This window comes from Saimiri boliviensis, chromosome 6 (assembly GCF_048565385.1).
Source record: "Saimiri boliviensis isolate mSaiBol1 chromosome 6, mSaiBol1.pri, whole genome shotgun sequence".
Classification (NCBI taxonomy): Eukaryota; Metazoa; Chordata; class Mammalia; order Primates; family Cebidae; genus Saimiri; species Saimiri boliviensis.
In genome coordinates this window covers 72,863,628-72,888,484 of record NC_133454.1, presented here as the reverse complement: position 1 = coordinate 72,888,484, position 24,857 = coordinate 72,863,628, and the positions used below count along the sequence as shown (strand labels likewise).

Here is a 24,857-nt window from a genome sequence, read left to right as displayed (position 1 = left end):
TCCCTCACATCTGTCCACTCCCTCCATCCCCATCCCCTGCTTCCTTCCCCGTCCCCTGGTCACGCTCCAGCCCCTACCCCGGGTCAACCTCTCTACTCCACCTCCACCTTGCACTTAGAGGTGGCTCCCAAGACATCTATCTGGTCATAGAACTCCCTCTCAAAACCTTTGCAGGGCTCCTCATTGCCCTCAGGATCAAGGCCGAGCTCTTCAGCCTGGCATTTGAGGTCTCTCGTGATGCATCCCTGACAGACCTTGCCCATCCTCGTCTCCAGGTGGAGCCAGGTCTGGTCCCTAAGCACATGCTGGTCTTCTCCTCAACTTTGTACACTATTTCTCCTCCCAGGCTGACTGACCCCTCCTCTTCCTTTTCTACGCCCATCCCAAATCCTGGCCTAGCCTTGCTGGGCCAGTCAGCACACACCCTGTCTTCCACCCACAAGGAAACTGGATTTTCGGCTAGAGATCCTTGGTGGCCTCTCCCTTCCCTAATGTGCCAGCTTGCCAGCTGTCTCACCACCAGCTGTCACACACACACCCGCACCCCCGCTCAGGCTGAAGACTTATCTCATTTCTTCTACAGGATCCTGCTTTCCTCAAAAGATAAGCCAAAGCCCTATTTACCTCGGCCCTAGTCCACAGCCTTTGAGGAGCCCCCAAGAGGTCCAAGCAGGAAATGTTGATGGACGAAAGTTAGAAAGGAGGAGGCAGATGGAAATGGGGTGGTGCACAACAGAGCTCGGCCCGGGGCACAGAGGAGCACGTGTTGCTTGCAGACAAGAGACCACAGTTGTATGGGGATGCAGGCAGTTAACGGAGGGCCCTCGCTTACCTGCTCTGTGAGCACCCCCACCCCAGGGCAGCCCTCAGCTCTCTGGGGAAAGGCTGGTCATTGGTGGAACGTGGATTTCATGAAGGGTTGGCCTGAACACCCCCAGGTGACTCCCTCTGGCTGGGGACAGGATAAGTTCACAACTGGGTCTTCGCAATGGGCAGGGGAAGGGGTGGAGTGGGGAGCTCAGGGAGCTGTTCAACAGTGTTTCTCCCCGCTCCTCCTCTGCCAGGAAGCTCCCCTCTGCGGCTCTGATGACAACGGCTGAAGGAGCACCATGTCCTTGGGAAGGGCCTGACATGGGCCCTTGCATTCTCACACCAAGGAAGGCCCCCATCACACAACAGGTGACAAAGCTTTCGCTGATAAAGGAATGAAAGGCCACCACAGCCTCCACAGTAGTTCCAAGGTGAAGCAGCTTCTTCACACCTCAGGAAGGTGGCTTTGGGATTCAGAACCCAGGGCTGGGGCATGAAGGATCCACTTCAGGCTCCAGGATCCATCAGAGCTGCCCTGTGAGGAAGGGGTGACCCCATGTGAGGGCAGTGACCTCTCCATGGCTGCTAGGCAGGGAGCTGGGGGGCTGGAACAGATAGTGCGTTCAGGGAAGGGAGAAGCCGCCTGAGGCTGCCCAGCCCCTCAACCAAGTCCAGGGCCCTCTCCTGCCTACCTTGTCCTGTGTGTGTGTGTCGGGGGGGCTGGGGGCGGGGTGGCTACACTGGTCCAGGAGGGATGGCAGAGAAAAGGGAAAGGGAAGTCAGCCTGGAACGGAGCTGCCCCAGACACTCGGAAGTGCCTTCAGCCTAAGGTTGAGATCATCTCCAGGGTTATAAATCACAGAGCATGAGATGCTAGAGCCAGTGAATCCAATCCCTCATGGTACAGATGGGAAAACTGAGGCCAGAGGGTGCCCAGGTAACCCAATAAGTGAAGGGCGGGGCTGATCCTAGGACCAGAGACACTGGCCATTGCCCCACCGGACTACTTCCCCCTCTTCATACTCTTCCCGTTCTCCCTCCTCCCACCTCACCTCCTCCAGCTGGGACAGCGGCCCACCAGAGAAGGCTGTGCATATAGCTTGTGACTCTGGGGATGGCCCCCAAGAACGTGGAATTCCAGCAGAGATGGGTCAGGGCAGAAGTGGCGCCTGTGGCTTCATATTCTGGGAAAGGCTCGCTCTTCTTGGGGCCTCAGCGCCAGCCCCTCACCACCACCACCACCCCCCTCCAACCCAGCACACCAGGATCTTCCTTGCCAGGAGGCCCTGAACCTCCCACTCAGCCCTTAACCACCTCTTCCCCCATAACTCCCCACACCTGAGGGGGGATAGAGGGGGTGTGACTCAGTGGGATAAAGGCAGCTGCTATATTTGAATTATTACGTAAGCCAGGAGGGAGGCAGCTGCAACGTGACTCCATCAAGGTCGGGAGACACGTTGAGGCTAGGCGCAGGAGGCAGGGGTCTCCTCCCCTCTATCCCTAGACTCCAGCCTGACCTGGGAATTGGAGGCCGGCCTACACTGCTGCACTGCAGCAAAGGTCTTCCCTGGGTCTAACCACACTAGGACGGCTCTGTTCTCTATCTTCTTAGAAAAATACCCCCTGGTTTCTAGAAACCCTAAAGCCAGACTATGCCCCAGATCCTCCCCCTACACTCTCTCCAGCAAGAAGATTGAAAACTGCCATTCTTTTAAAAGGGCGCCCAGTGGAGCAGCAATACACACGAACCTTGGCTCGCCTGCCCCATCGGGGAGGACCTGTGTTCCCGTCCTAGCTCCTCCACTTACCAGCCATCTTCCTCCTGGGTCCTGATGGAATGAAATGTGATGACACATGCAAAGCCTTGGCACAGCGGATAGTGGGCACCCCACGATGCATCTTCATTCCCACTGCCAACTCTAAGGGCTGGCTAGAGATAGTGGTGGGAACTGAGGTTAGACTGACCCCTTTGCCCCCAGTGCCCTCCTTCTGGGTGGAAGGTGGGAGACCGGAGAATACAGGTCTGAGAGTCAGGAGCTTGGCCCCACTTGCTGTGTGACCTTCAGCAAGCCCCTGCCTTCTCTGGCCCCCAGCTCTGGCGCTGGTGTTTGAGAGGATTTCCCAAATGGGATCAGTGACTTGTGGCACTGGAAGCTGCAGTGGCAAGCAAAGTTTGCAGAGAGGCTGGGAGGCTGTCCTGGGAATGGTGAGCCGGAGGCAGCTGTGGTGGGCACCAGCACTAGGCCCACCTCCTCAGCGCCTCCTGGTAGCTCCTCCTATGGACCCCACACCCCAGGAGAAGGAAACTGTGTCCATCCGAACTGTGTTGCCATGACGCTGGTCTCCATGGTGCCAGACACACAGCTCTCCCCTAACCCAACAGGAGGGACTGAGGGCGACAGGAGCTGAGGAGATTCAGGACCTGGGGTCCCTTCCACTTGTCCCTATGCCTCCATCTACCCTATGAGGTCCCCATCCTGAGCCTCTCAGGAAAGCTGGGAGGAGCAGTTTCCACTTCAGAGTCAAAAGAGTAACAAAAAGAGGCCTCAGAGTGACTTGTGTGGAGGGCAGATACACAGGAACGCAGAGAGATGGCAGGGCGAGGGGGAGGCAGGGAGAGCTGGGGAGGCAGACGGGCGGAGGGAGGAGGGAGTCCCAGGCTGACAAGTGGTGGGAGGCACCGTCCAGCCCATCTCTTTGGTCTCAGCGTTTGGAAGTGGGTGGTGGTGGGAGGACAGGGTGGAGGAGGAGGAGCAGGAGCGAAGGGGAGCAATTTTCCTAGAGAGCTCTGTGTGGGTGGTATTCATGCACGTGCCGTGTGTGTGTGTGTGTGTGTGTGTGTGTGTTCATCCACGTGCTGTGTGTGTGCACGTGTGTGTATGTGTGCCCGAGCAGCATGCACTCGCAGAACTGGAGGAACAGGCTGAGGTGTGCAGGCACATGTGTGCAGGCCTGAGTGTGTGTGGCATGTGTGCGCCTGTGCCACTGTGTCTCCAGGGTGATAAATACAGCAGTAGGAGCTGTAACCAGGGCAGACAAAGTACGGAAATTTCCACAGGCTGGAAGTGGCGTGGGAGAAGGGACATGCTAGGGCTGGGCCAACTCTGGCTGACCAGGGGAACTGTCCCTGACCGTTCTTCCTAAGTGAATCCCTGGATGCAAGTCGGCAAGTGGTGACCTGGGCATATACACATACCCTAAGAGGCACAGTGGGATGGAAGAGCAACCCAGAAGAGCTTTCTGAAGATGTTACACTGGAGGAAAGGCTGGGAGGTTGAGGCCACTGTACTTAGACGTGTGAGAGATGGTCCCCAGAGCAGGGTCAGGGTCACTTAGGTCACAGAGCTGACTAAGAGAATAGGAACTGTTCCTTGTTCTGATGGGGGATGATCCCAATGAGCCCATTTGACTGGGATGTGGTCATATCTCAGAGGTAGGGGCTTGGGGGACAGGCCCTAGGGTGCCATGGGGCACTGTACCCCAGCCACAGCAGGTCACTTACTGCCATCCCCTTGCCTGTGCTCAGGCCACTTCCTCTCCCCCACCTGCAGAGAGCTGCCTCTAATTTCAGACTCACCTCCTCCAATCTTTTCCTCATCAATATCCTCCACCGGGAGGTCTCCACCTTCCTCCACACCACTCGCTCATCTGCTCCCACTCAGTGTTCAGTAAAGCTCTGCATACAGTCGATGTTCAACAAGCACTTGTTGAGTGCAAAAAATATTGGGCCTAGGATATGCCATGATATCTTCTCAGACATTTGAAAAGGAAGATTAGCAAGGGACAGTACCAGACACTTCACAATTACTAGCTCATTTAATTCTCCCAAACCACTAGAAGGTAGCTACTATTAACACCCACAAAGTACAGATGACAATATTGAGGATCAGAGACCTAAGTAACTCAGGCGAAGTCACACGGCTTGTAAACAGGAGCACTGGCATCCACACACATGTGCTTTCCAAGACAGCAAGCTGGGAGCAGGCAGCTTGGAGGCCACCAGGGCACGGGGCCAGGAAAGAAGGCCCAGCTCTTGCCCTTCCCTGCTCCACTGCTTTCCTTCTCCAGAGGCCCCAGGACGCCTCAGAATTCTGCAGGGTAGGAAGGCTATGCTGGAAGGAGGCAGGAGAGAGGTAGATATCCCACATCACCTCCCTGCCCCCCTCCCCTCTGCCTCCTGGCCTCCCCTCCTGCAATGCCCTGATCATCCAGGTTCTGACATGCCTCAGCCTTCTCTCCCAGGGCTCCCCATGGTCCCCAGGTGCTGGGCCTGGATTTGGGTTGATCCTTGAAGCCCTGTCCTCCTCCAACGTTTCAACCTCTACCACAACTGTGCCTGGCAAGGCCTCCGGTCTTTGAGGCTGGCTCAGGAGCACCTCCTCATCCAGGAAGCCCCTCCTTCTCCAAGAGCTACTTTCAGCCCCTCTGAAAGTCTAGGTCTGGGCTCTTCAACCCATCCCTGGCAACCTGACTTCAAATAATATGTGAATGAGCAAACCGCCCAGGGGCCCAAGAGGCCCCATTTTTAGGAATCCTTGTGACAAGAACCAGCAGAGCCTCCTGCCCCTAACGCATCCAACACTGTTGTCACAGGCATATATCATTCTGACTGAGTCCCTGAGGCTCCTGTTAGGATGTCACCCCACCCTCTACCAGAGGGAAAGCACTTTATGCCATCACTAACTGACAGTTGAGACCCCCTGCCTCAGGGAACAAGTTAGGCCACTTGTAAGAGGAGCAAACAGTTGGAATCAGGAGTAAGTCAAAGAGGGAGACTCCACCAAAGTAGGGCAGTGGGAATGGACCTCAGGCCTGCTTCACGGGCATCGTGTGGCCTTGGGAAAGCGGCCTCCCTTCTCTGGGCCTAGCTCCGCCTTGTCAAGAGCAGACAGTGCAGGAGGCACAGGGGCCAAGTCACATCAGGCACTTGGTAGAAGGCTGTTCCCGCTTCTTCCTGGGTCCCAGAGCCCAGGACTCCAAAGCACATTCCTGTACGTGCTGCCTTCCAGAATGTCACCAGCCTGCGAACCAAAGGCAGAACTGGGTCCCGGTTCACACTCTAGCAGAGAAACGCCCGGGCCAGCACCACCACCCTGCTGTCCTCCAGACCCTGCTTTGATTCTAGCAACGATGAGTGGTCCGTGGCTGCCGCCTTGTGGCCCAGAGCAGTACTGCAACCAACCTCCTGAGCTGGGGCAGTGGCCACAGCATAGCAGGGGGCGCCTCCATTCTCACCCACTCAGGCTGGCTGAGCAGTGCAAGGTCAGATCCAGGAGCAGATTCTGGACCCCAAGCACTGGGATAAGGGGGTCCATCAGCCCTGTCCTGGCTGGAGGCAGAATCATGCTTTTGACCTGTGGATCTGGCCCAGAGCAGCCCACATGGGGTGGGAGACTCAAGGGGATTGGTTCCAGCCTGTGAAACGAGTCAGCAGGACTCGGGGAACTGGTTCCAGTCTCCTGGCATATACCTCCCCTTCCTGAGGGACAGGGAGAGGGAACCTGGAGTCCCGGTCTCCAAGTGTGCTGCTGGACCCCAGGCTCCCCACTGAGCTGGACGCCTGAGTCAGAGGTCACATGGCCCATCCTCACCCACTCTGCCCAGCCCCACTGCCCAATGAGGCTAAGGACAGGAGGTCAACCTGTCGGCGCACTGAGCCCCAGAAGAGCGGGTGGTAATGAGGGTCTAGGCAAAGGCAGGAATGTGGTGTCTGGCACCTCCCCAGGGAGTCCCAAACCCATCTCTGAGGAGCTCATGATCTCCCCTGCAGGCCAGGGTCTCTCCTTCTTGGAGGAGATGGCCAGGCAGTGCCCAGTGAGGGCGGCCCCCAGTGCACGGCAGGCCTCACCTCTGGAGGAGCAGGCACAGAGGCCACATGAGACCTGAAGGTCCTTCTTCCTAGTTTACTCAGGCTCCCGTGGTCTGACCTTGTGTCTCCAGCAGGGGCTGCGGCAGGGCTGCTGGGCTTGCGTCGCTGAGACACCACACCCAGGACCCAGCTGGGACTCAGACTCACACTGCAGCAGGACAGGGACTCAGGTCCATTCAGGGTCACTGCTGGCCAGGATAGGACCAACATTCCCAGCCCAGCTGCACAATAGTACAATGGGGGTGGCATGGAGCCAGGATAGGGCTCTGCTTGGGGAAGGGGGTCATCTGAAGAGCTCAGGGCCTGGAAGAAGCAAGGCCTAGGTTCTCAGCTTCAGGCACTGGACACTCACCCCTGGGCTTCCTGACCTCCTGTCCTCTACCCCATGACGCCCAATCCCCTTAACCAATCACAGGCCTCAGCATCTTAGGGTAAAATATACAGATATATTTATATTATCAAAAAGCCTCCAAAGTGGGGAAGGGGCATCGGGTCATCTGGACCTCCCAGTAAGCCCAGACTGGAAGGCAGGCTGAAAACCCCAAAGTACAGCTCTCAGCCCTGTAGCAGCTCAGCCAAGAGCTCCCTCCCCTCGGGCGGAGTGCTCCTCTAGAGCACCCGCTTTCTGCTGTTCTGGAGTTTGTTGTGGGGAGCAGGGGGCTCCCTTCCAGCGGGGGCCCCAGGGCCTCAAGCCTCTTAAAGGGTGGTAGTCCTCCCACGTTCCTGACTTATGCCCATCTCTCCAGCCCCGCAAACTCCGGGACAGTGAACCCGGGGGGTGAGCAGGTTGGGCCACGAGGACTGAACACCTGGACACAGCTGGGAGAGACTCCCGCCCAGGCTAACCCTGCTGCCTCCCACCCCAGCCAGGGAACCCCATGCCGCAGTCAGGATGGAGGACGTGAGTGTGGGGTGCCGGTTCCCATGCAACCTCTGCTGGCTCACACCAGGCCTTGGGGCATAATGGGTGTCCCAACAGAAGGCTTCCAGCGGCGGAATCCTAGAGCCAAGGGTGGGCTCCTGTGCTCAGACGTTGCGCAGGAGCTGCAGGAAGGCAAGAGGCCCACAGGCGTTTTGTGAAGACCCAGAGGGGCCAGCGCCCTGCTGAAGTTGCTGCAGCCACTCTCGGCTGCCGGCCGGGGAACACTCCAGTCTGCCGGGCTCCCAGGTCCCAGGGCCAGGCACAGGGTGGCGGGGGGAGGGGGGGGTCCCAGCTCCCAGGGCCAGGCAGAGGCAGCTCCCAGCTCCCAAGGCCAGGCACAGGGGACTCCCAGCTCCCAGGACCAAGCAGAAGGGGCTCCTGTGAATGGTGTGAACCAAAGGGGCCTATGAGGGCCCCCACCGAAGCTGGAGGGAGGGGGTGGGAGGGCAATTAGGAGAATCATCTACTGTGGAATAGAAGGCAGGTAACCAGCCCCTGTCCAAAGGCATGGAGAGCCACTCACAGACAGAGGGTCCGAGGTGAAGGCAGCCACACTCCGGCGCATTTCGTTTTCACTGCCTCGAAGGGGGATCAGTGACACACTGCCCAGTCGGACCTCAGGCACTGCCCGGGACACGCGAGAGGGCTCTGAGGGCCACACCAGGCCGTCGTGCTGGGGAGCAGGGAGAGGAGGGGGCTGGGCTCAGCTTCAGCTCAGCCAGACACTCAGCCTCAGATCTGCCCACCCTTCCCAGAAACGCCTCCAGCTGTGATCTCAGATGACTCCCTCAGCTTTGATCCCAGCCGATATGAGAAGCAGCTGTGGGGAGAATATGACTGCATCTCTGGCAAAACATGGCCAGTTCTGTTACTCAACAACTCCCATCTCCAGATCCACAAGCCCCTCCAAGAACCAAGAAAACATTTCTCCTAGAGGAACAGGTCTGCGCCCCCTCTTAGGAACCGGGAACTACAGAATCCACCCTGTTTCCCTTTAGGCTTTGCTTACCAGGAAGCTCAGGGCTAAAAGAACACACCTCCAAGAAAGAACTCAGCCCACCCTGGTCGTTTCGTTTCCCTTTTTCTTAAACACTTGTGGACTCTTACGTGAAAAACTCTTTGTCTTAACTCATCTGTTTCAAGTCTAACCCAGCCTCTGGCCCGGCTCTGGCTCAGGAGTCGTCCCCACCATGTCCCCGCTTCGGCTACCACAGCCACTGCCTAAACTGGCCTGCTCACCTCTGGGCTCTACCCTCCTTCCCTCTTCCTGACGCTGCACCCAGAGCGAGCCCTGGCAGACTCCAGCCTGCACCACGCTCTACCTAAACACCACCCGTGCCCCTACCAGGGTTCCCCATGGCCCACTGTCAAGTTTAGTTTCCCTGGCGTGGTCTCCAAGGCTCTCTGAGACTCTGCTCCTCACTCCCGTTTCCGTGCGGACTTCCTGCACTCCTGGCTTCTCCCCTCACAGTCCACTGTAACCACCTACGCTTCTCTTGTGCATCTTCAGACCTTTGCCTAAACCATGCCCCCTGCCTAGAAGCTGTTTCCCTTCTCCCACACTGCCTTTTTTTTTTTTTTTTTTTTTTTAAACACAGAGTCTCACTCTGCTGCCCAGGCTGGGGTGCAGTGGCGCCATCCTGGCTCACTGCAACCTCCGCCTCCCGGGTTCAAGTGATTCTCTTGCCTCAGCCTCCCGAGTAGCTGGGATTACAGACATGCGATTTGTTTTGTTTTAGTAAAGACAGGGTTTCACCATGTTAGCCAGGATGGTCTCGATCGCCTGACCTCATGATCCACCCACCTTGGCCTCCCAAAGTGCTGGGATTACGGGCATGAGCTACCGTGTCTAGCCTCTCGCACATTTCCTAAAACTCAGATTCCCTGGGCTCCCTGCAGCCACCACAGCACTGATCACAGTGGGCTATCACTGGCTGCTTCTGGGTCTGTTTTCCTGTCTACAGAAGGAGTGCCCCAAGGGCAGGGTCTGTGTCCTGTCTGTTCCTAGCATCCTCGGCTTGGGGTGGGACTAACAGTAGGTGATAGAAAGGGTTTGCTGAATAAACTATCAATTTATTGCTGAATTAAAAGCAACTGAAAAATCTTGAAGCAAGGGGTGGCCTGAGTAGTGCAGAAGCCAGTGTGCCCATTCTCCACAATGGAAGCCTCCAGGGCTTCCCACCCCACACCCCACACTCTGCATCTGGTACCTGCACAAACAGGAAGGTTGCGAACCACTCCCGGAGCTCCATCTGCGTGTCACAGCAGAGGTACCTAAGGGTGGGACGCAGACCTGGATGATGCCAAAGGCCTGGCTGAGCAGGGAACACCGTGTCTGCCTCACCACCCGAGGGTCTACCAGAGGACACGGATCTGAGCGGTGACGAGGGACCTGGTGAAGGGGGTGCCGTGCCACCATCTTTTCTCAGTCTGGGGTCTTAGGACGGGGTGCTCACTCACCACTGTTGCTTCTCATGTTTCTCTGTCTCATGCACCACTGTGAAGCCCCAGCTGCAAAGGAAGAGGGGAGAGAGTGGGGTGTTTGACAGGCCACAGAGGTTCGACACCCTGGTTCCCAAGACAAAGCCCAGAAGCCACAGCCATAGCCAGAGCCAGAGTTCAGGGCCTTCTCACAAGAGTGGCATGCCCTGGCCTCTTCCTCTCTCAGCCCCCACCAGCCTCCCAGTCCCCACCTCCTGAGTAGTGCGCCATCAAACCCAGCTAATTTTTGTATTTTTTGTAGAGATGGGATCTCGCCACGTTGCCCAGGCTGGTCTCAAACTTCTAGGCTCAAGTAATCCACCTGACTCGGACTCCCCAAGTACTGGGATAACAGACATGAGCCACTACACTTGGCCGAGAATTTGTGTTGAAGGTGTGTCCAGGTGGTCTGGACCACGCCATCAGAGCCCCTGCACCGACCTGTCAAATTAAAATCCCCAGCTGTGCCTCCCCCATCAGTTCTGAGCCCCATAGACCCCTGCCCAGTCCCAGCTTACCAGGTGGGTGGCCGGAGTTTCTTCTTCACTCCCAGGTAGACTTTGAGACTCTTGACGGGCCACTCCTTCTCAGGCCGGTGACTCTGAGGTAGGGCGGGGAGAAGAGGGCACTTTAGTCTGCAGAGTAGACAATGGGGCCACTCTGCCCACCGGGCACCTCCCTCCTCCCACTCCCAAGCCCTCATTGCATCCCAGCACAGGGCACCTCCTTCAGGAAGCCTTCCTGACAAAGCTCTCCCTGTTCACGATCCAGCCCAACCAACCCCCAGCCCTAGGCCCCCAAGGCCTCTCTCCCTGCAGCAGTATCAGACAGTCAACCCTCAGTCTCCGAGGCAGCCGTCCCACCTGGGACATCTGTAACAGCGAATCCCAGCACCACCCTGCTGCCCTGCAAACTGGAGAACTGACTTCAGCATCGGCCTGAATCAGATTGTACGTGGAGGGAGAACTGCACATCCTCCCCCAGCACCAAGCTGGAACAAGCAAATGTGACCAGGGCACCTCGGCTGGCTGCTTGTGTCTGTGTTCATCTCAGGTTCCTCATTTCTCACCCCTCTCTGCCCTGTGGAGGCTCCAGGGTTGACTGTGTGAACAGAAGGCTAGAGGGACCAGCAGTTACTAGCTCTTTGCTTCCACAAGAAGCCTAATGACTCTAGCTAAAGCGGAACAGCTGTTCAATAGACCATAAGAGAACTTCCCAATGGTCTATGTCAGGAAGCAAGAGACCAATGTACTGGGGAGGGGCACCAGATTGCCAAAAGGTTCACCTCTGGCCCCTGCCTCAGCATATGGGTCTGGGCTTGGAAGGAGCAGGCTGGCTCGGAGGCAGAGGGATGGGGGCAATGACCCCCAAGGAAGAGGATGGTTGGAGGTCAAGCTAACAAGGCTTCCTCCTGCTCTGGGAGCCACTTGCTTAAAGCCCTACCCCTACCAGGCACCCCTGAAGCCCACAGGGGCACCAGAGTGAATGGCAGGGGAGGGAGATTCACTTACAACCGAAACTGGGGGTCAAAGACTGAGCCACCTCTCCCCTGTTCCCCACCATGGCTCCCAGCCACCTCCAGGCATGGCTCCTCAGTAGGGGCCAGAGAAGGAACTGAGAGACAGCCAGGGGAGGGGGAAGTTTCAGGAACTGGTGGACTTCCTGTGATATCACAAAAGGATGGGCTGCCTAGGGACTGGTGGAGACCTCTGTGCTCTCAAAGGGGTGTGGCTTAGGAGAGCCTTAGTAAGGATTTTTCACTCTGCTTTCACCCCGACACCCCGATTGGAAAGCCCCATGTCTTCTATAGATAGCACCTAACCTGATGATGGACATGTGCCCAGGAGGGCCTGGAACCAACTGGGCTGCAAGCATGGGACACTCAGGGGTGCAAATAGGGAGGAAACTCGGGGGGAGGGGAGGGCGGATCAGGCTGCAGACATAGAAGAAACAAGATGTGGGAGAATACAAGGAAGAAACTTGCATGCATGCAGGGAAGCAGCAAGGCTGGGAGCAGCGAAGCAAAAGGCCTGCAAACCGGAAGATAGCTGGTGGCAGAAATGGAAAGACTGAGATAGAGGCTGTAAAAGAGATTCAGCTCCAGGCACGGAAAACACAAGGCTCTGGGCGTGATGAAGGAAGGATGCGGGGAAAACTGGACTGCAGGTACCGGAGGAATCAGGCCGAGGGGATGGAAAACAGGCTGTGGGTTTGGAAGAAGTCAGGCTGTGGGTGGGAGGGGAACAGAAGTAGAAGCAAGCAGTCAAGTGAGTCAAGGGAAGACGGGACTGGCCCAGTCAGGAGCGGAGAAAACTGCAGGAATCAAGGCATTCAAACCAGGCTGTGGCTCCGAGAATGAAAACAACCCTCAGGCCTCCGATTCCTCGGAGTCTGATGTGCGTGGCACGTGTTTGACGTGAGGGTGGCTGACACAGGAAGTTTGCAGAAGCGGGTCTTAGGAGGAGAGGATCTCAGTCGATGCAATCTCCTTTTGAGAATGAATCCCCCAAGGTGGAGTGTCGTGGTGCAATCTCAGCTCACTGCAACCCCACCTCATGGGATCAAGCCATCCTCCTACTTCAGCCTCCTGAGTAGCTGGGACTACAAGCATGCACCACCACGTCTGGCTAAATTTTTAGAGACAGGGTTTCGCCATGTTGCCCAGGCTAGTCTCAGACTCCTGGGCTCAAGAGATCCTCCCACCTCAGCCTCCCAAAGTGCTGGGATTACAGGCATGAGCCACTGCACCTGGCCCAAGGACTTCATTTCTAATCAGACAGCTCATGTTTCCAGCATCTCCAGGTCACTGGTACCAGGTCACTGGCAGACAATGAAGTTTACCCTTGATGCTTAAGGATCTCTGCTGGAACCAAGAGCTTTCTAGCATGTGCCTTTTCCAGGTGCCTCAGGGTCTTTAACAAGAGGAGACCCCCAGGATAAGGCACAAGTGAATCACCTGTGCCTGAATCACCTGGATCCTGAATCCTGAATCACCTGGGATTGTCCTAACTTCAAACATTCTGTCCTACTGCCACATAAACAAACAAATGCCAGAATTGCTAACACTGTGGTAACCAGCCCACACCTGCTTAGGGCCTCTGCCAAGCCAGAGGTGTTGGCTGTCACTGGGGCATGGGGAGCACCACCCACCCTGTGCTGAGCGGTCCCTCCTTGCTGAGTTCTCAAGTCTGAGACATCCAGGAATACAAAGCTTGCATTTCCACACTAAGAAACCTGGGTGTGAGTCCCAGTCTACACTTACAGATGGCCTTGGGAAAATTGCGCAAAGCCTGTTTTCTCACTTGGAAGCGGGGACAGCCCTCTTCCTCAGAGAACAGTAGTAAGGATTCCATGTCTCAGGATGTGAGGGGCCAGCACCAAGCCTGGTTCCTTAGGGAATATTACAGCTCATCCCATTTTCCAGCTCTCCTGCCTCCTTCCTTCCATGCCCAGGGAGCCACAGCTGCCTTTCCAGGGAGCCATCCTGCCTCCCTTCTGCCCACAGTGCAGGTCCCTAAGCACTCCTAGAGGGAGGGGCCCGGGAGATAGCATCCCAGAACCAAGAGGGATGGATTGGATAGGAGGACAAGCTCAGAAGTGAAGATGTGATCACAGAGGAGGGCAAAGGAGAGAAGAGAAGGCGTTTCCCACAGGGCTAGCAGGAGCCCAGGATGCATCGACAGAAGCACAAAATGCAAAGAGAAGGAGATGAGGTCCTGCTCTATCCGTTCTGCTCCCACCATGACAGCCAAGCCTGTTGAGATGTCCTCAGGAAATGCAAGGGGCTGGAAGGCGCTGAAGACACTGGGGGTGGGGTGGGGTGGGGGGCGGTGGCTGTGGGAGCTCAGGCTAGACCACCGGGCTTGGAACCCTGTCTCCGCTGCCCATCCTGCAGGGCAGCAGTCCCCAGTCTTTATGGTACCGGGGACCAGTTTCGCAGACAACAATTTTTCCATGGGCAGGGGGATGGTTTCAGGATGAAACTGTTAAACCTCAGATCTTCAGACATTAGATTCTCTTAAGGAGTGCACAACCTGGATCCCTCACTGGCACAGTTCACAGCAGGGTTCGCACTCTCATGAGAATCTAATGCTGCTGCTGACCTGATAGGAGGCAGGGCCGGGGCAACGCTCGCTCGCCCAATGCTCACCTCCTGTTGCACGGTCCTGTTCCTAACAGGTCACAAGCAGCTACCGCTCTGTGGCCTGGGGGCTGAGGACCCCTGATAGAGAGCATCTATGCTTGTGGCCCCCAAGGCATAGCTGAGATCCAAAGGGGCATCATGAGATGCAGATTTCTCAGCAGAACCTGAACAAGGGCCTTCTCCCAGGCAGAAGTACCCTCCTAGGAGTAGGGCAGCCCCAAGGGAGGACGGCATGAGCTCTCTCTCCTAGGAGTGTGTAGAGCAGAAACAGCCAGCCAGGGAGGCCTCAGAAACACTCCTACCCTAGGTGGGGGTATCCCACAGGCCTCTCTCGTCCCACCCTGGCATGTCAGGGTCAGGGCAGTAGCAAGAACATTCCAACAGTCCTGGAACTCTGTCCAGGGTTGGAAATAGCGTGGCTCCAGGGATAACAGGAGATGAAGATCAGAGCTTTAAGGCAAACCTAGGTGCCACCATTACTGGATTTTTAACTTCCACACTGAGTCCTTTGGAAAATTCTAGAGCATTGCACTGATAGGGAACCTATCTTAGGGAAAGGACCCTGGAACAGGATTAGGGGTAAAGGGGAGCAGCTTAGGCCCCAGGCCCCAGGATAGGATACCCAGTGCCGACTGGCAAGGGGGCAGGGAACCATGCCTGCAGATGGCCAGGAGCTCAGGCTGTGTCCCCACGCTACCACCCAGCTCACTTGGCCCCCAGGCGGTGTAAGGCAGCTGGCAGTCAGCCCACAGCTACTCACGGTCTCAGGGGCCCCGCTCCATGGCCTCTGGCTCTGTTTGATAGAGGATCAGGGTTATGGAAGAAGTCCCAGGTCTAGAGTCAGGACAGCACGTGTGGAGATGTGTGGGGCTTGGGGTGGGGGGGGAGTGTGTGTGTGTGGCACGAATGTGCAGAAGGTGGGGGGGTGTCAAATGGAGTCTGGGTTGGGAGAACACCCTGCACGTGGACAGAGTGAGTGACAGAGGGTGGCCTGGGAGGCGTATGACGATGTACGATGTGACAAGGCATGTATGGGCCACAACTTGGGGCTGTCATCAAGTAGCAGGTTCCTGTGGCTGCAGTGATACAGCACAGGCACAGTGAGACAGAGCATGGGCGTGGAGTGGTGTGACGGCATCTGGGTGCCAGGGCCTACTGGGGCTACAGGGCACAGTAGAGTGGCCATCCAGGGCCACAGCAGGAGGGGTCTTCAGAGTCTACAGTTCTCCCCCACTGCTGTGCCATCCTGAGAGCCTGCAGCGGGAATATTTCAACTTGCAGACCAAAGGGACTCTCTGAGCACATTCAGGGGTACAGGTGGCCACCCTGGGGCAGAACCCAGTGGAGCCACTTACCCGGACCTCCTTGTAGAGCCGCAGGCAGCTGCTGTTAAGGATGAAGTAGCGATCGTGGAAGCCGCCTGAGGGCAGGCCCAGGCCCAGAAGGCTGCGGTCCTCACGGAACTTCATCATGCCATGCTTGGTGTCACCAACACGGCTGGCTGGGGGGGCGGGGGGGGGGACCAGAATGGGCACAGGCTGCAACAACCCCTACCCAGGACTAGGTCCCAGAATGAAGGAAACTGCCCCATCCTGCCCCAGCCTTTCCATAGATGCCCACCCACCTGGCACCCTCTGCCTGAGTTGCTCCTACCTGGCACCCCCAGGTCCCACCCTGGCTCTGGAAGAGGGGACTGCCCCAAGCCTGGCACCACCTACCCAGGTACAACAGCATGGCCTCCATGGCCTGGTGCTTCTTCACTACCAGGTGGCTGTCCGTGCCCAGCCTGTGCAGAATGGGCAGTACCTTCTCCGCAAAGTGCAGGGGACGCTCTGGGGAGAGGTCACACCCGTCACTGGGACCACATGGCCATCAAGGGCTGGCACATGGGCACATGTCACCCACGCATCCCCTGTCCACTCCAACCGCCTGCAAGTGCCACGACACACACCACCACCATCACGACCACCCTTCCCACAACCAAACTTCAGGCTTGACACACCTGGCTGTGACCAAAGCTGCTCAAATTCAACATGTGAAAAACCACGCCCACAAGCTCTATCCCCACCTCCCTTCCTGCCCTCCCCTTGTCCCCCATCAGAGAATTACCACCACCACCACCACCACCACCCACTCCATGCCAGGCTGCTCAATCCAGAAACAAACCCCTCCTCGCTCTCCCAAACCACACATCAGATCTCTCTGCTGTGTCCATCTCCACTGCTGCCCCCCTGCCCACGTTACTGCCTTCTCCTTTGGACTAAACCATGGCCTTCAAAGTGTGCTCTAATTTCCCTCGCCCTCCTCTCCCCACCCAGCAGTGAGCAGCACTCTTCTTAAATGCCCACTCACTAACCCTCCGATGGGCTTGCATTGCTGCCAGGCCCTGTTTGGCTGCCTCTGCCTTAATCTCCAGCCCTACCCATGCCACCACCCCTCACTGCCCTCGTCTCCTTGAGGGCCACCACAGGGCTTTTGCCTTCTTCACCAAGTAGCCCCTACTCTTCCTTCCCATCCTGTCTCGGGGAAGATCTAACAATGCCATGGGTCTCTCCTCCACAACAGTTACCACATCTGTAGTTGAACAGGTACTGGCGTGATGATTCAGACTGACGCCTCCATCCCAACAAGACTAACCCCTACAAGGACAGGGACTGTGTGTGTGGTTCCCCAGCTCAGTGCCTGGCACTCAAGAAATACAGTAAAACTAATGAACAGATACAGCCTCATCCTCCACTACCATCAAGACCACTTTACCACAAAGTACCTTTCTCATCCCAACCATCACCATTGTCGCTGACATCTGAGAAAGCACCGTCACAGCCAACACCATCTACCCCTTCACTGTCCCTTCTATCAGCCACATGACAGGCATCACCTCAATCCCTGCCAGCACCCTATCACCACCGTCACAGGGATCACAGTCTTCATCACTGTGACAGCAACATGTCATCAAAGCCCTTCTCACCACCCATCCTCACGTACAGGGTAGGGGAGGACAGGCTGGGGCTATAGGCCATAAACGAGACAAGACAGGCCACACCACACCCTGCACAAGCCCAGGGTCACCCACCTGCCTCCTCCCTCTCGTTGACCTCAAAGCAGGTCCAGTAGTCCTTCTCCCTGATGCCCACATTCCGGCGATCCAGGATCTCCAGGGTGAGCTCCTCAGCAGTCATGGATGCCGGGATCTGCAGGGACCGAGGAGAAGATTAACCTCCCTGTCCCTGGCTCCTGCTCTGCCACAACCTTGCTATGTGATTCAGAGCCTGAGCCCATCTTTCTCAGGCCCTTCTGGAGTCCTGGGATACAGAGGGGTGTCTCTGAATGGTTCTTACAGCACCAGCCAGATACAGGTCCCAAATGGGTCCTCTCCTTGAGATGGAAGCACTGCTCCCCTGGCCATCTGAGCCTGCGCCTGGCCCAGCCTGACTCTCTGGCCCCTTGGCTTCTAGGTTCCAGCAGCTACCTTGATATGCTGCTCAGTCTCTGCCTTCTTCTCCTCCAGATACACTGTGCAGATGAAGTCACCAGCATGCTGTAGGGAGACAGGGCTCAGCTGGGGGCCTAGGAAATGGGTGCAGGAGGTGGGCCCAAGCCCCCCACCCAGGCTCCATCCTTCACCTGGGTCCCACTGGCAGTGCCAGCCACTCGCATCTTCACAATGGCAGTGATCTCCTCCCGCTGCTTCCTGAGCTCCTCCTCATCCACCTGGGAAGGGGAGAGGGGCAGGGACTGGGGGTCACTGCCATCTCTGCCATCTGGGTGGCTCACCCTGCCCTCCACTGCCCGCTGGCCAGGGACGCACACTAAACACCACCACGTAGTGGTTAATGAGGTCTTCCACCACACGACCAGCCTTGTAGTCCTGCCCATCCGTCTGGAAGAGCGTGGGCCCAAACACAATTGCCAGGTTGTGCACGTTCATCTGGTTGGTGTCTGAGAAGCACTGGACACTAGAGAGGGGAGGGGAGGAGGAAAGCCTTGAGTAGGAGTCAGGCTGAGCTTCCCATCTCACCCTGTTCATTTCTGACAGGTCCAAGACTGGTCTGCTCAGAGGGGACCACTATCTAACAGGGTAGGAACAGTTTTTCTGGCCATGTCTTGTGTCCTGGCAAGGAGCAGGACTAGGAAGCTGGGAGATCCGGCCAAGGTACCCTGGCCCCAAGCAGGAAAATCCTCTACAACAGTGGTCCCCAACATTTCTGGCACCAGGGACTGGTTTCGTGGAAGACAATTTTTCCAAGGATGGGGCGGAGGGCCAGGGGATGGTTTCAGAGGCATTCACTTCTTACAAGGAGCACGCCACCTAGATCCCTCGCATGTGCAGTTCACGATAGAGTTACTATCCTTTAAGAATCTAAGGCTGCGGCTGACATGACAGGAGGCAGAGCGCAGGCCATAATGCTTGCTCACCCACCACTCACCTCCTGCTGTGCAGCCTGGTTCCTAACAGGCCACGAACCTGTACTGGTCTGTGGCCTGGGGGTTGGAGACCCCTGCTCTACAAATGTCCATTGTTAGGGCAGATCACAGTCAGTACTTGGTGCAAAAGCCCAGCTGGCTTCCTGGGGAGGGCAGTCAGCCAGGGTGGGGATAGAAGAACCTTCACCCCATCCCTCCGGAGTCTCACAATGGTATCCCCCCTCACCAGTACAGGTGGCTGATAAGGGCCTTCACCGTGGCCCGGTTGACAGGGGGCAGCCGCACCAGGAGCTCTCGGTACCTGGAGACCTTCTCTTCCTCGTCCTCAATCTCTGGGTGGGGAAGATAATCTAGGTCAGAAACCCCCTATAACCATCTTCCCCCAACCCTGCCTGGGCTTCTCTGCCTCTCATGCTGGATGGCAGCATCCCCTGTGCCCTCCAAGTCAATGCAGTCCAGGCTGTCAACCAGGGTAAGGAACTCTGTCTTCCAAGGTCCCTGGCTCTGTATGGAATGGCGATGCGAATGAGGAGCAGAGGCAGGGAACTGGAGTCTGTCGGTTAGGGTGCGCCTAGTGCAAGTGCTAGAAGGGAAGGGCGCAGGAGTCCGGAGGGATGGGTGGAGGAAGCTGGGAAGGGGCTGCAGGGCCCACCTGAGGCTTCCAGCCAGGTTAGACGCTGGGCGCGAGTGAAGAGCCCATCGGGCAGGTCGCGCAGGAAGCGCTTGAGCGCCGAGGAGACATCATCCACGTGCTGCTCGCCCTCCTTGAGGTGCACAGAGCGTGCGTCCTGCCGCAGGCTCTCCAGCAGCCGCTGCGTCTTCGACGTCTGCCCACACTTACGGTAGATGCCCTCGGAGGTCAGGCCTAGGGAGGAGCGAAGCGTTTGGGGCCTGAGGCATTGCGTCATGGGGAGGGACCACGCGGCTTTCGTGCGAAAGGCGGCTCTCTGGGAGGGGCGGGGCCTGCACCCCAGGGGCGGGGCTCACCGCACTGAGTGATGTAGTCCACACAGCGATATACGATGACCGGGATATCCGAGTCCCCAAGCTGCTGCTCCGACAGCGTGTCCCCCAAGCTGGCGGCTGCTTTCTGGATGGCCCCCAGCCAACCCATGAAGTCTAGCCGCCGCTCGCCCTGTATGTAAAGTGTCCTGGGCCAGGAACAATCAGTCACTGAGGGGCCTATACCTGTCCCACCCTGTCCCCAGGCCCATCAGACTGCTCCAGGCTTCTCGGAGCCCCTCAGGTAGACCGTGGCTCACCTCCTTCGCTCCACCAGCACCAGCACCTGGTTCTCACTGTCCCCCTGGATGGCTGTGGAGGGGGTCAGTCAAGGTGAGGCCCACCATCTTGTTCCTGTTCCCCAACCTGCTCCCTCCCTCTCTCTGGGCACACACACACTCCTGGGACCCACCCGCCAATATACTGTATAGGGTAGCTGAGATGTATGTACCCCAAGGGTAGAGGAAATGAAAGGGCAGGCTGGCGGCTCTGGCCAAGGCCAGGCAGAGCTCAGACTTCCAGGCAAGGGCTGGGGGCCTGGGAGCCCAGGAAAGGGTGCCTTGGAGGCAGGGGGCCCAGGTCTGGTCCACGCACAAAGCTCCTGCAGTTTCCGTAGTTGCAGCGGCTCTTCACAGGGCCCGTCAGGGAAGACGGCTCGGAGCTCTGAGCCACTGAGAGAGAACCAGCCCTCCTGGGCCCGCTGTAGGCTCAGGCCAGCTTTGTAGGGTAGGCGTCCAAGCCGCTCAAAATCACGGGCCAGCAGATCCTCGGCCAAGGGAGGCACAAATGCCTGGCAGGAAGGCATCGGGCGGGGGAGGGAGGGATAGCATAAGCCAATGACACTGCCGCCCCGATGCCCCAGCTCCGTGGCTTGCAAGCAGGTGCTCTCTTCCCACCCAGCTGCCTTCTCTTCTCTTCCCCAGGGCAGAACCCAGCCCAGTGATAGAACTTGGGTACCATGCCCCACTTCATACCCATTCAGATGTGCCCTCCTCTGGAAAGGCTTCCCAGACACCTTCAGGAGAACTCTTCTCTGGGCCCCCACAGCACCAAAGCATTCTTGCCCTCTGTTGTGGCACTGGTTACACTGTTGCTGCCACCTGAACCCCACCTGTATGGGCGCTGTCTCCCTGACCCATGTGGGAGCTACTGAAGAGCTAGGACTAAGCCTGGTTCATCTGGGTCCCCAGGTCTCCGAGGGCTGACTCTCAGGAGGCTCACAAGACAACTGATCAATGGACAAGTGAATGATAAAAAGTCAGAGGCTGTCACAGCACAGGGGACCCCACAGGCACCTGACTATAGTTACGGCAGCAGAGCTCTCCCCTGTGGCCTCCCTGCCTCTTCCCTCCAGCCTCTGCTTGCTCACCTCCAGGAACAAGGAGCACACTGCCCTGGAAGTGGCACTGTCCATCCTAAGATGGCTCTGTCACTCACTGTTAAACACTTACTGAGCACCTATGAAGTTCAAGGCCCACAGCCCTTCTTCTGCAGACCTAAGACAGGTCCGACCAACCCAGGCTGCAGATTACACTAGGCCCTTGGTGGGACAGGCCTGCCCCATGTCTGCTGTCCTCCATCTAGCTTCTGCTCTCTGAACAGGGGATCTGGGATACATGGGATTGGCCAGGAGGCCCCACCTTCCCGTCACCCACCTTTACACCCACCCTGCTACCCCAGACCCACCTTAGCAATGCACTTGACCCACTCATGAGCCTGCTCCGCACTCTCCAGACCAAACAGGTACAGCCGTTCTCCCTCTGTGTACACCTCAAAGGTGTGCTCAAAGCTGCAAATACACAGGCCAGAACTCAGGCCCACCCCATCCAGCACCAGCCCACCCTCAGCCCCCACTATCAACCGCCATCCTCTGCCCCCTCCACACTGCCACGGTGCTTGTCCTTACCCTGGCCCCATAAGGGGTGGTGGAAAAGTCTTGGGCTGGAGCCTCAAGAGACTGGGGTTGGCCTTGTGCAGACTCAGTTTGCTGTGTGACCCTGGGGAGGTTCTCCCCTTCTCTAAGCCTATTTCCCTGTCTCCCTAGTGGGGGATTGTACCCTGTAGCAACCACAGTCTGTGATTTGCCCAGGAGTGCTCACCCGTGGGTGTCGGGAGGGGGCACTGCCAGGCACACAATCTCGCTGGCCCGAATCTCTCCATTGGGGGTCACTGCCCGCTCATTCTCATAGTAGCTCAGGACTCCGTCACTAAGGACACACCAGCGCCGGCTGAACTCTGGGGAGAATTTGGGCAGGGGAGCCATCAGGGAGCCCCACCACCACCTGAAAAGCACCTTTGTATCCTCCCAGGGCTCCCGCTCCCATCTGATGCATGTGCTCTCCATTCTCTCAAGTTTCCCCAAACCCATCCACCTCTCTGCATCCCCACCATGCCAGCCAGCCCACAAGTCATCCTCTCCCCGAGGTCTCTGCAGCAGCCACTTCCAAAATCCCAGAGTGATCTAGCTAAAATCAGACTCCATCCTTCCTCTAACCAAAACCATTCCATGGTCCTCAGGACAGACTCCATGCCCCTCAGCCTGCCAGTCAAGGCCCTGCCAGGTGTACCCCTGTCAATCTCTCCAGCTGCCTCTCTGTCACTGCTGAACACACACATCCCCACCCAGCACTCCCAGCTTTTGCAAACCCTGTCCCCTCCACCCACCACCTAAATGTCACAGAAGCCTTCTATGCCCCAACATCCTTTTCCAGAAGCACCCATCACTCTCTACTCTGCCTCCTCCTACAATGGCTCTGAGAGACCGACAAGGTCCCATAAAAGAAGCAGAAATGGGAATCTGGACCAGGAAAGGGAATGGAAAGAATAGAACGTCATGGCCATACAGGCTTGTACAGTTCACAGCACTGAGCTTTACGGTGGCTCAGAGCTTCCTGGCATCCAGGGTAAAAAGGATGACTCAGGCAGTTACATAAATGACATTATCAGGCACAGAGGACAGACCTGGAGCAATGAGGTTGTGAACAGCATGGAGTTCCAAAGAACCTCTTTGGGAGTTGGAGAGCTTCATCCCCAGAGGAGAGCATGCAGGAGGTGCTGAGGGATGTTGTCAGCAATGACCTATCTCACAATGCTCCCACGGCAGCCTGTGCCTCTCATCCCATCTACGAGGGCCTGACATTTGCCCTTTGAGGCAATGTGTCCCCAGGCCTGTCCCCACAAATGGGCTCCCTCCAGGAGCACCAGCTCTGCCTGAGTCACCCTTCATTCTGCAGAATGCCCGCTGTGTGCTAGCCACTGTTCTAGGCACTGGGGGCTACAGGCAGTGGTGGTCAAAAAGAAGAGAATCTATAGATATATACATTCATGGGCAAATGAATACCAGGTAAGTGGTGTGAAGAAAATGTAGGGTAAAGGGAGAGATGGGGGTGCTATTTTGCATAAAGTAGTTGGGGATAATATCTCTGCAGTAGTGATGCAGAAACAGAGGCCTGACGGAAGTGACGGACTGGCTGTGCAGATATCTGGAGGAAAGCATTTCAGCCATAGGGAAGAGCAAAGATTCTGTGGGTGACATGGCATGTCTGAGCAACAGTGAGGAGACCAGCAGAGCTGGGGCAGAGTGATTCGGGGGGTGGTTCAGAGAGGTCACGGAAGTGATGGATTTTCTTCTGAGTTGGGGAGTGAACGGCAGGCTGAGATCAGAGAGGGATAGGGCTTTCCGTTCAGTCCTCAACTCCCTACAGCCGCAGGCTCTAACTACCAGATGCTCAGCAGAGCCCATACCCAGTAGGGGTTCAATAAAGATTCTTTTAGTCCAAAGAAACTCTGGCAGTGACCTGCTCTGCAGTGCCATGCCCCACCCCTACTCCCACCAGAATCCTTTATGAAGCACCTACTGTCTACCACAGACTATATGCAGGAAGCCCTCTCAGGTGACTCTGCCAGAGTCCACTTGGCTGCTTCACAGGTCCACCAGTCAGGACATTGCTGGCTTCCCTGGCCCTACAGTTTCCACGCACAGATGCCATGGGCCAGCGCAGGGTCTGGGTTTGCTGGGGCGGCACCCACCTTCCCGGGCCCGGCGGTCCTGCAGCAGCTTGCCGGCAGAGGCCGTCTTGTAGAGGAAGCCACTGTGGCTCACGGTCGGCAGGACAACTGAGTAGTGCTTTTCCAGGGGCTTCATCAAGTCCAGCCGAGGCACCTCTTTGGAGGCAGAGAAAGGATGGCAGGTCATGCTGGACAACCAAGGGGCTGTCCCCACCTCACTCCCACCTGGGCTGGGCATCCAGGCTCACTTTCAAATCACCAACCCCAGCTCCCTAACTGGCAGCCTCAAGCTCCCCCTGCTATCTCCAGAGTCTTGCCCAGGCTGTTTCTCTACCTCTCCCTACTTGTGGAAATTCACTCTGTTCCCAAGGCCCAGCTCCAGCGCCTTCCCCCACTTCCAGGAAGCCTCCCTGACTTCCAGCCCACCCCACTCTCCAGGTTAGAGGCATAGGCCAGGCACACTGGCATCAGGGGGGCATTGGGCAAACTTAGTAATAATCCCTGGAAAGAGGTTTGTCCCAGACGGCAGGAAGCTCAAGGCGGTGGCCTGACTATAGGCCTGCTCCCCAAGTCAGCCAGGGAGGTTCTGCCCCCAAGCTCAAGCCAGCTGGGTGGTCTCCTGTGTCTCCCTGGACACCTCTTCAGCCCAGTGTGCCCCGCCCACCCATGGCCCTAAGCCCAGAGCCCCAGCCGCTGAGCTCCACCCTTAGTCCTGGGATACGGCCCCGGAGGCCAGGCCTGGGCCACAAACTGCACTGTTCAGCCCACTGCTCCCTCCTCACTCACCCCAAGAGGGAGCCAGTGGTCCCAAACCAGATCTAGGATTGAGCTCCACCCAGGCAGAGCAGCAGACAGGGCTGTCACGGTAGGTGACCCACACATGGAGAAATTTAACGCAACACTCCACAGGCAGCAACACAGACACACTCTGCACATGCACATGCTCTCCAAAGGCCTCAACATCCCCAGAAACACAGATCCAGCGCAGCTCAGAGGTACACAAGCACCAGCACAGCCACCAGCCATCCTGAGATGCCCACACTGCAAGTCAGGAAAGTCATCAACAGTCACAGAAACAGAGACACGGAGGAACGTGCATACGAAGCACAAATACACACTAACATGCAAACCGAAGCACATCCCAGCTCACACACGATTGTACCATGGGCCCTTGAGGAGCTGCAATCACACCCTGA

General features: G+C 57.2%; 1 protein-coding gene across 7 annotated transcripts in view; it reads right to left on the bottom strand.

Moving 5' to 3' along the window:
- Nucleotides 1-44: 44 nt before the first annotated feature.
- ARAP1 (ArfGAP with RhoGAP domain, ankyrin repeat and PH domain 1) overlaps nucleotides 45-24,857 on the bottom strand; it is a 47,657-nt gene continuing 22,844 nt past the window's right edge. For 2 of the 7 annotated variants that reach the window (XM_039470567.2, XM_039470570.2), the window contains exons 14-33: nucleotides 23,683-23,817; nucleotides 21,753-21,888; nucleotides 21,340-21,442; nucleotides 20,248-20,443; nucleotides 19,914-19,965; nucleotides 19,639-19,802; nucleotides 19,304-19,516; nucleotides 18,878-18,983; nucleotides 18,035-18,182; nucleotides 17,851-17,937; nucleotides 17,696-17,764; nucleotides 17,300-17,417; nucleotides 15,945-16,058; nucleotides 15,582-15,727; nucleotides 14,987-15,019; nucleotides 10,601-10,683; nucleotides 10,062-10,112; nucleotides 9,812-9,875; nucleotides 8,125-8,274; nucleotides 7,104-7,723 (exon numbers count right to left, since the gene is read on the bottom strand). In XM_039470567.2, coding sequence (XP_039326501.1) covers nucleotides 7,706-7,723; nucleotides 8,125-8,274; nucleotides 9,812-9,875; nucleotides 10,062-10,112; nucleotides 10,601-10,683; nucleotides 14,987-15,019; nucleotides 15,582-15,727; nucleotides 15,945-16,058; nucleotides 17,300-17,417; nucleotides 17,696-17,764; nucleotides 17,851-17,937; nucleotides 18,035-18,182; nucleotides 18,878-18,983; nucleotides 19,304-19,516; nucleotides 19,639-19,802; nucleotides 19,914-19,965; nucleotides 20,248-20,443; nucleotides 21,340-21,442; nucleotides 21,753-21,888; nucleotides 23,683-23,817 — 2,186 coding nt within the window. In that variant the 3' untranslated portion in view covers nucleotides 7,104-7,705. Of the gene's footprint in view, nucleotides 5,832-7,103; nucleotides 7,724-8,124; nucleotides 8,275-9,811; nucleotides 9,876-10,061; nucleotides 10,113-10,600; nucleotides 10,684-14,986; nucleotides 15,020-15,581; nucleotides 15,728-15,944; nucleotides 16,059-17,299; nucleotides 17,418-17,695; nucleotides 17,765-17,850; nucleotides 17,938-18,034; nucleotides 18,183-18,877; nucleotides 18,984-19,303; nucleotides 19,517-19,638; nucleotides 19,803-19,913; nucleotides 19,966-20,247; nucleotides 20,444-21,339; nucleotides 21,443-21,752; nucleotides 21,889-23,682; nucleotides 23,818-24,857 lie in introns of those variants that run through there. The other 5 variants (XM_039470568.2, XM_039470571.2, XR_012518071.1 and 2 more) reach the window with 4 other exon arrangements.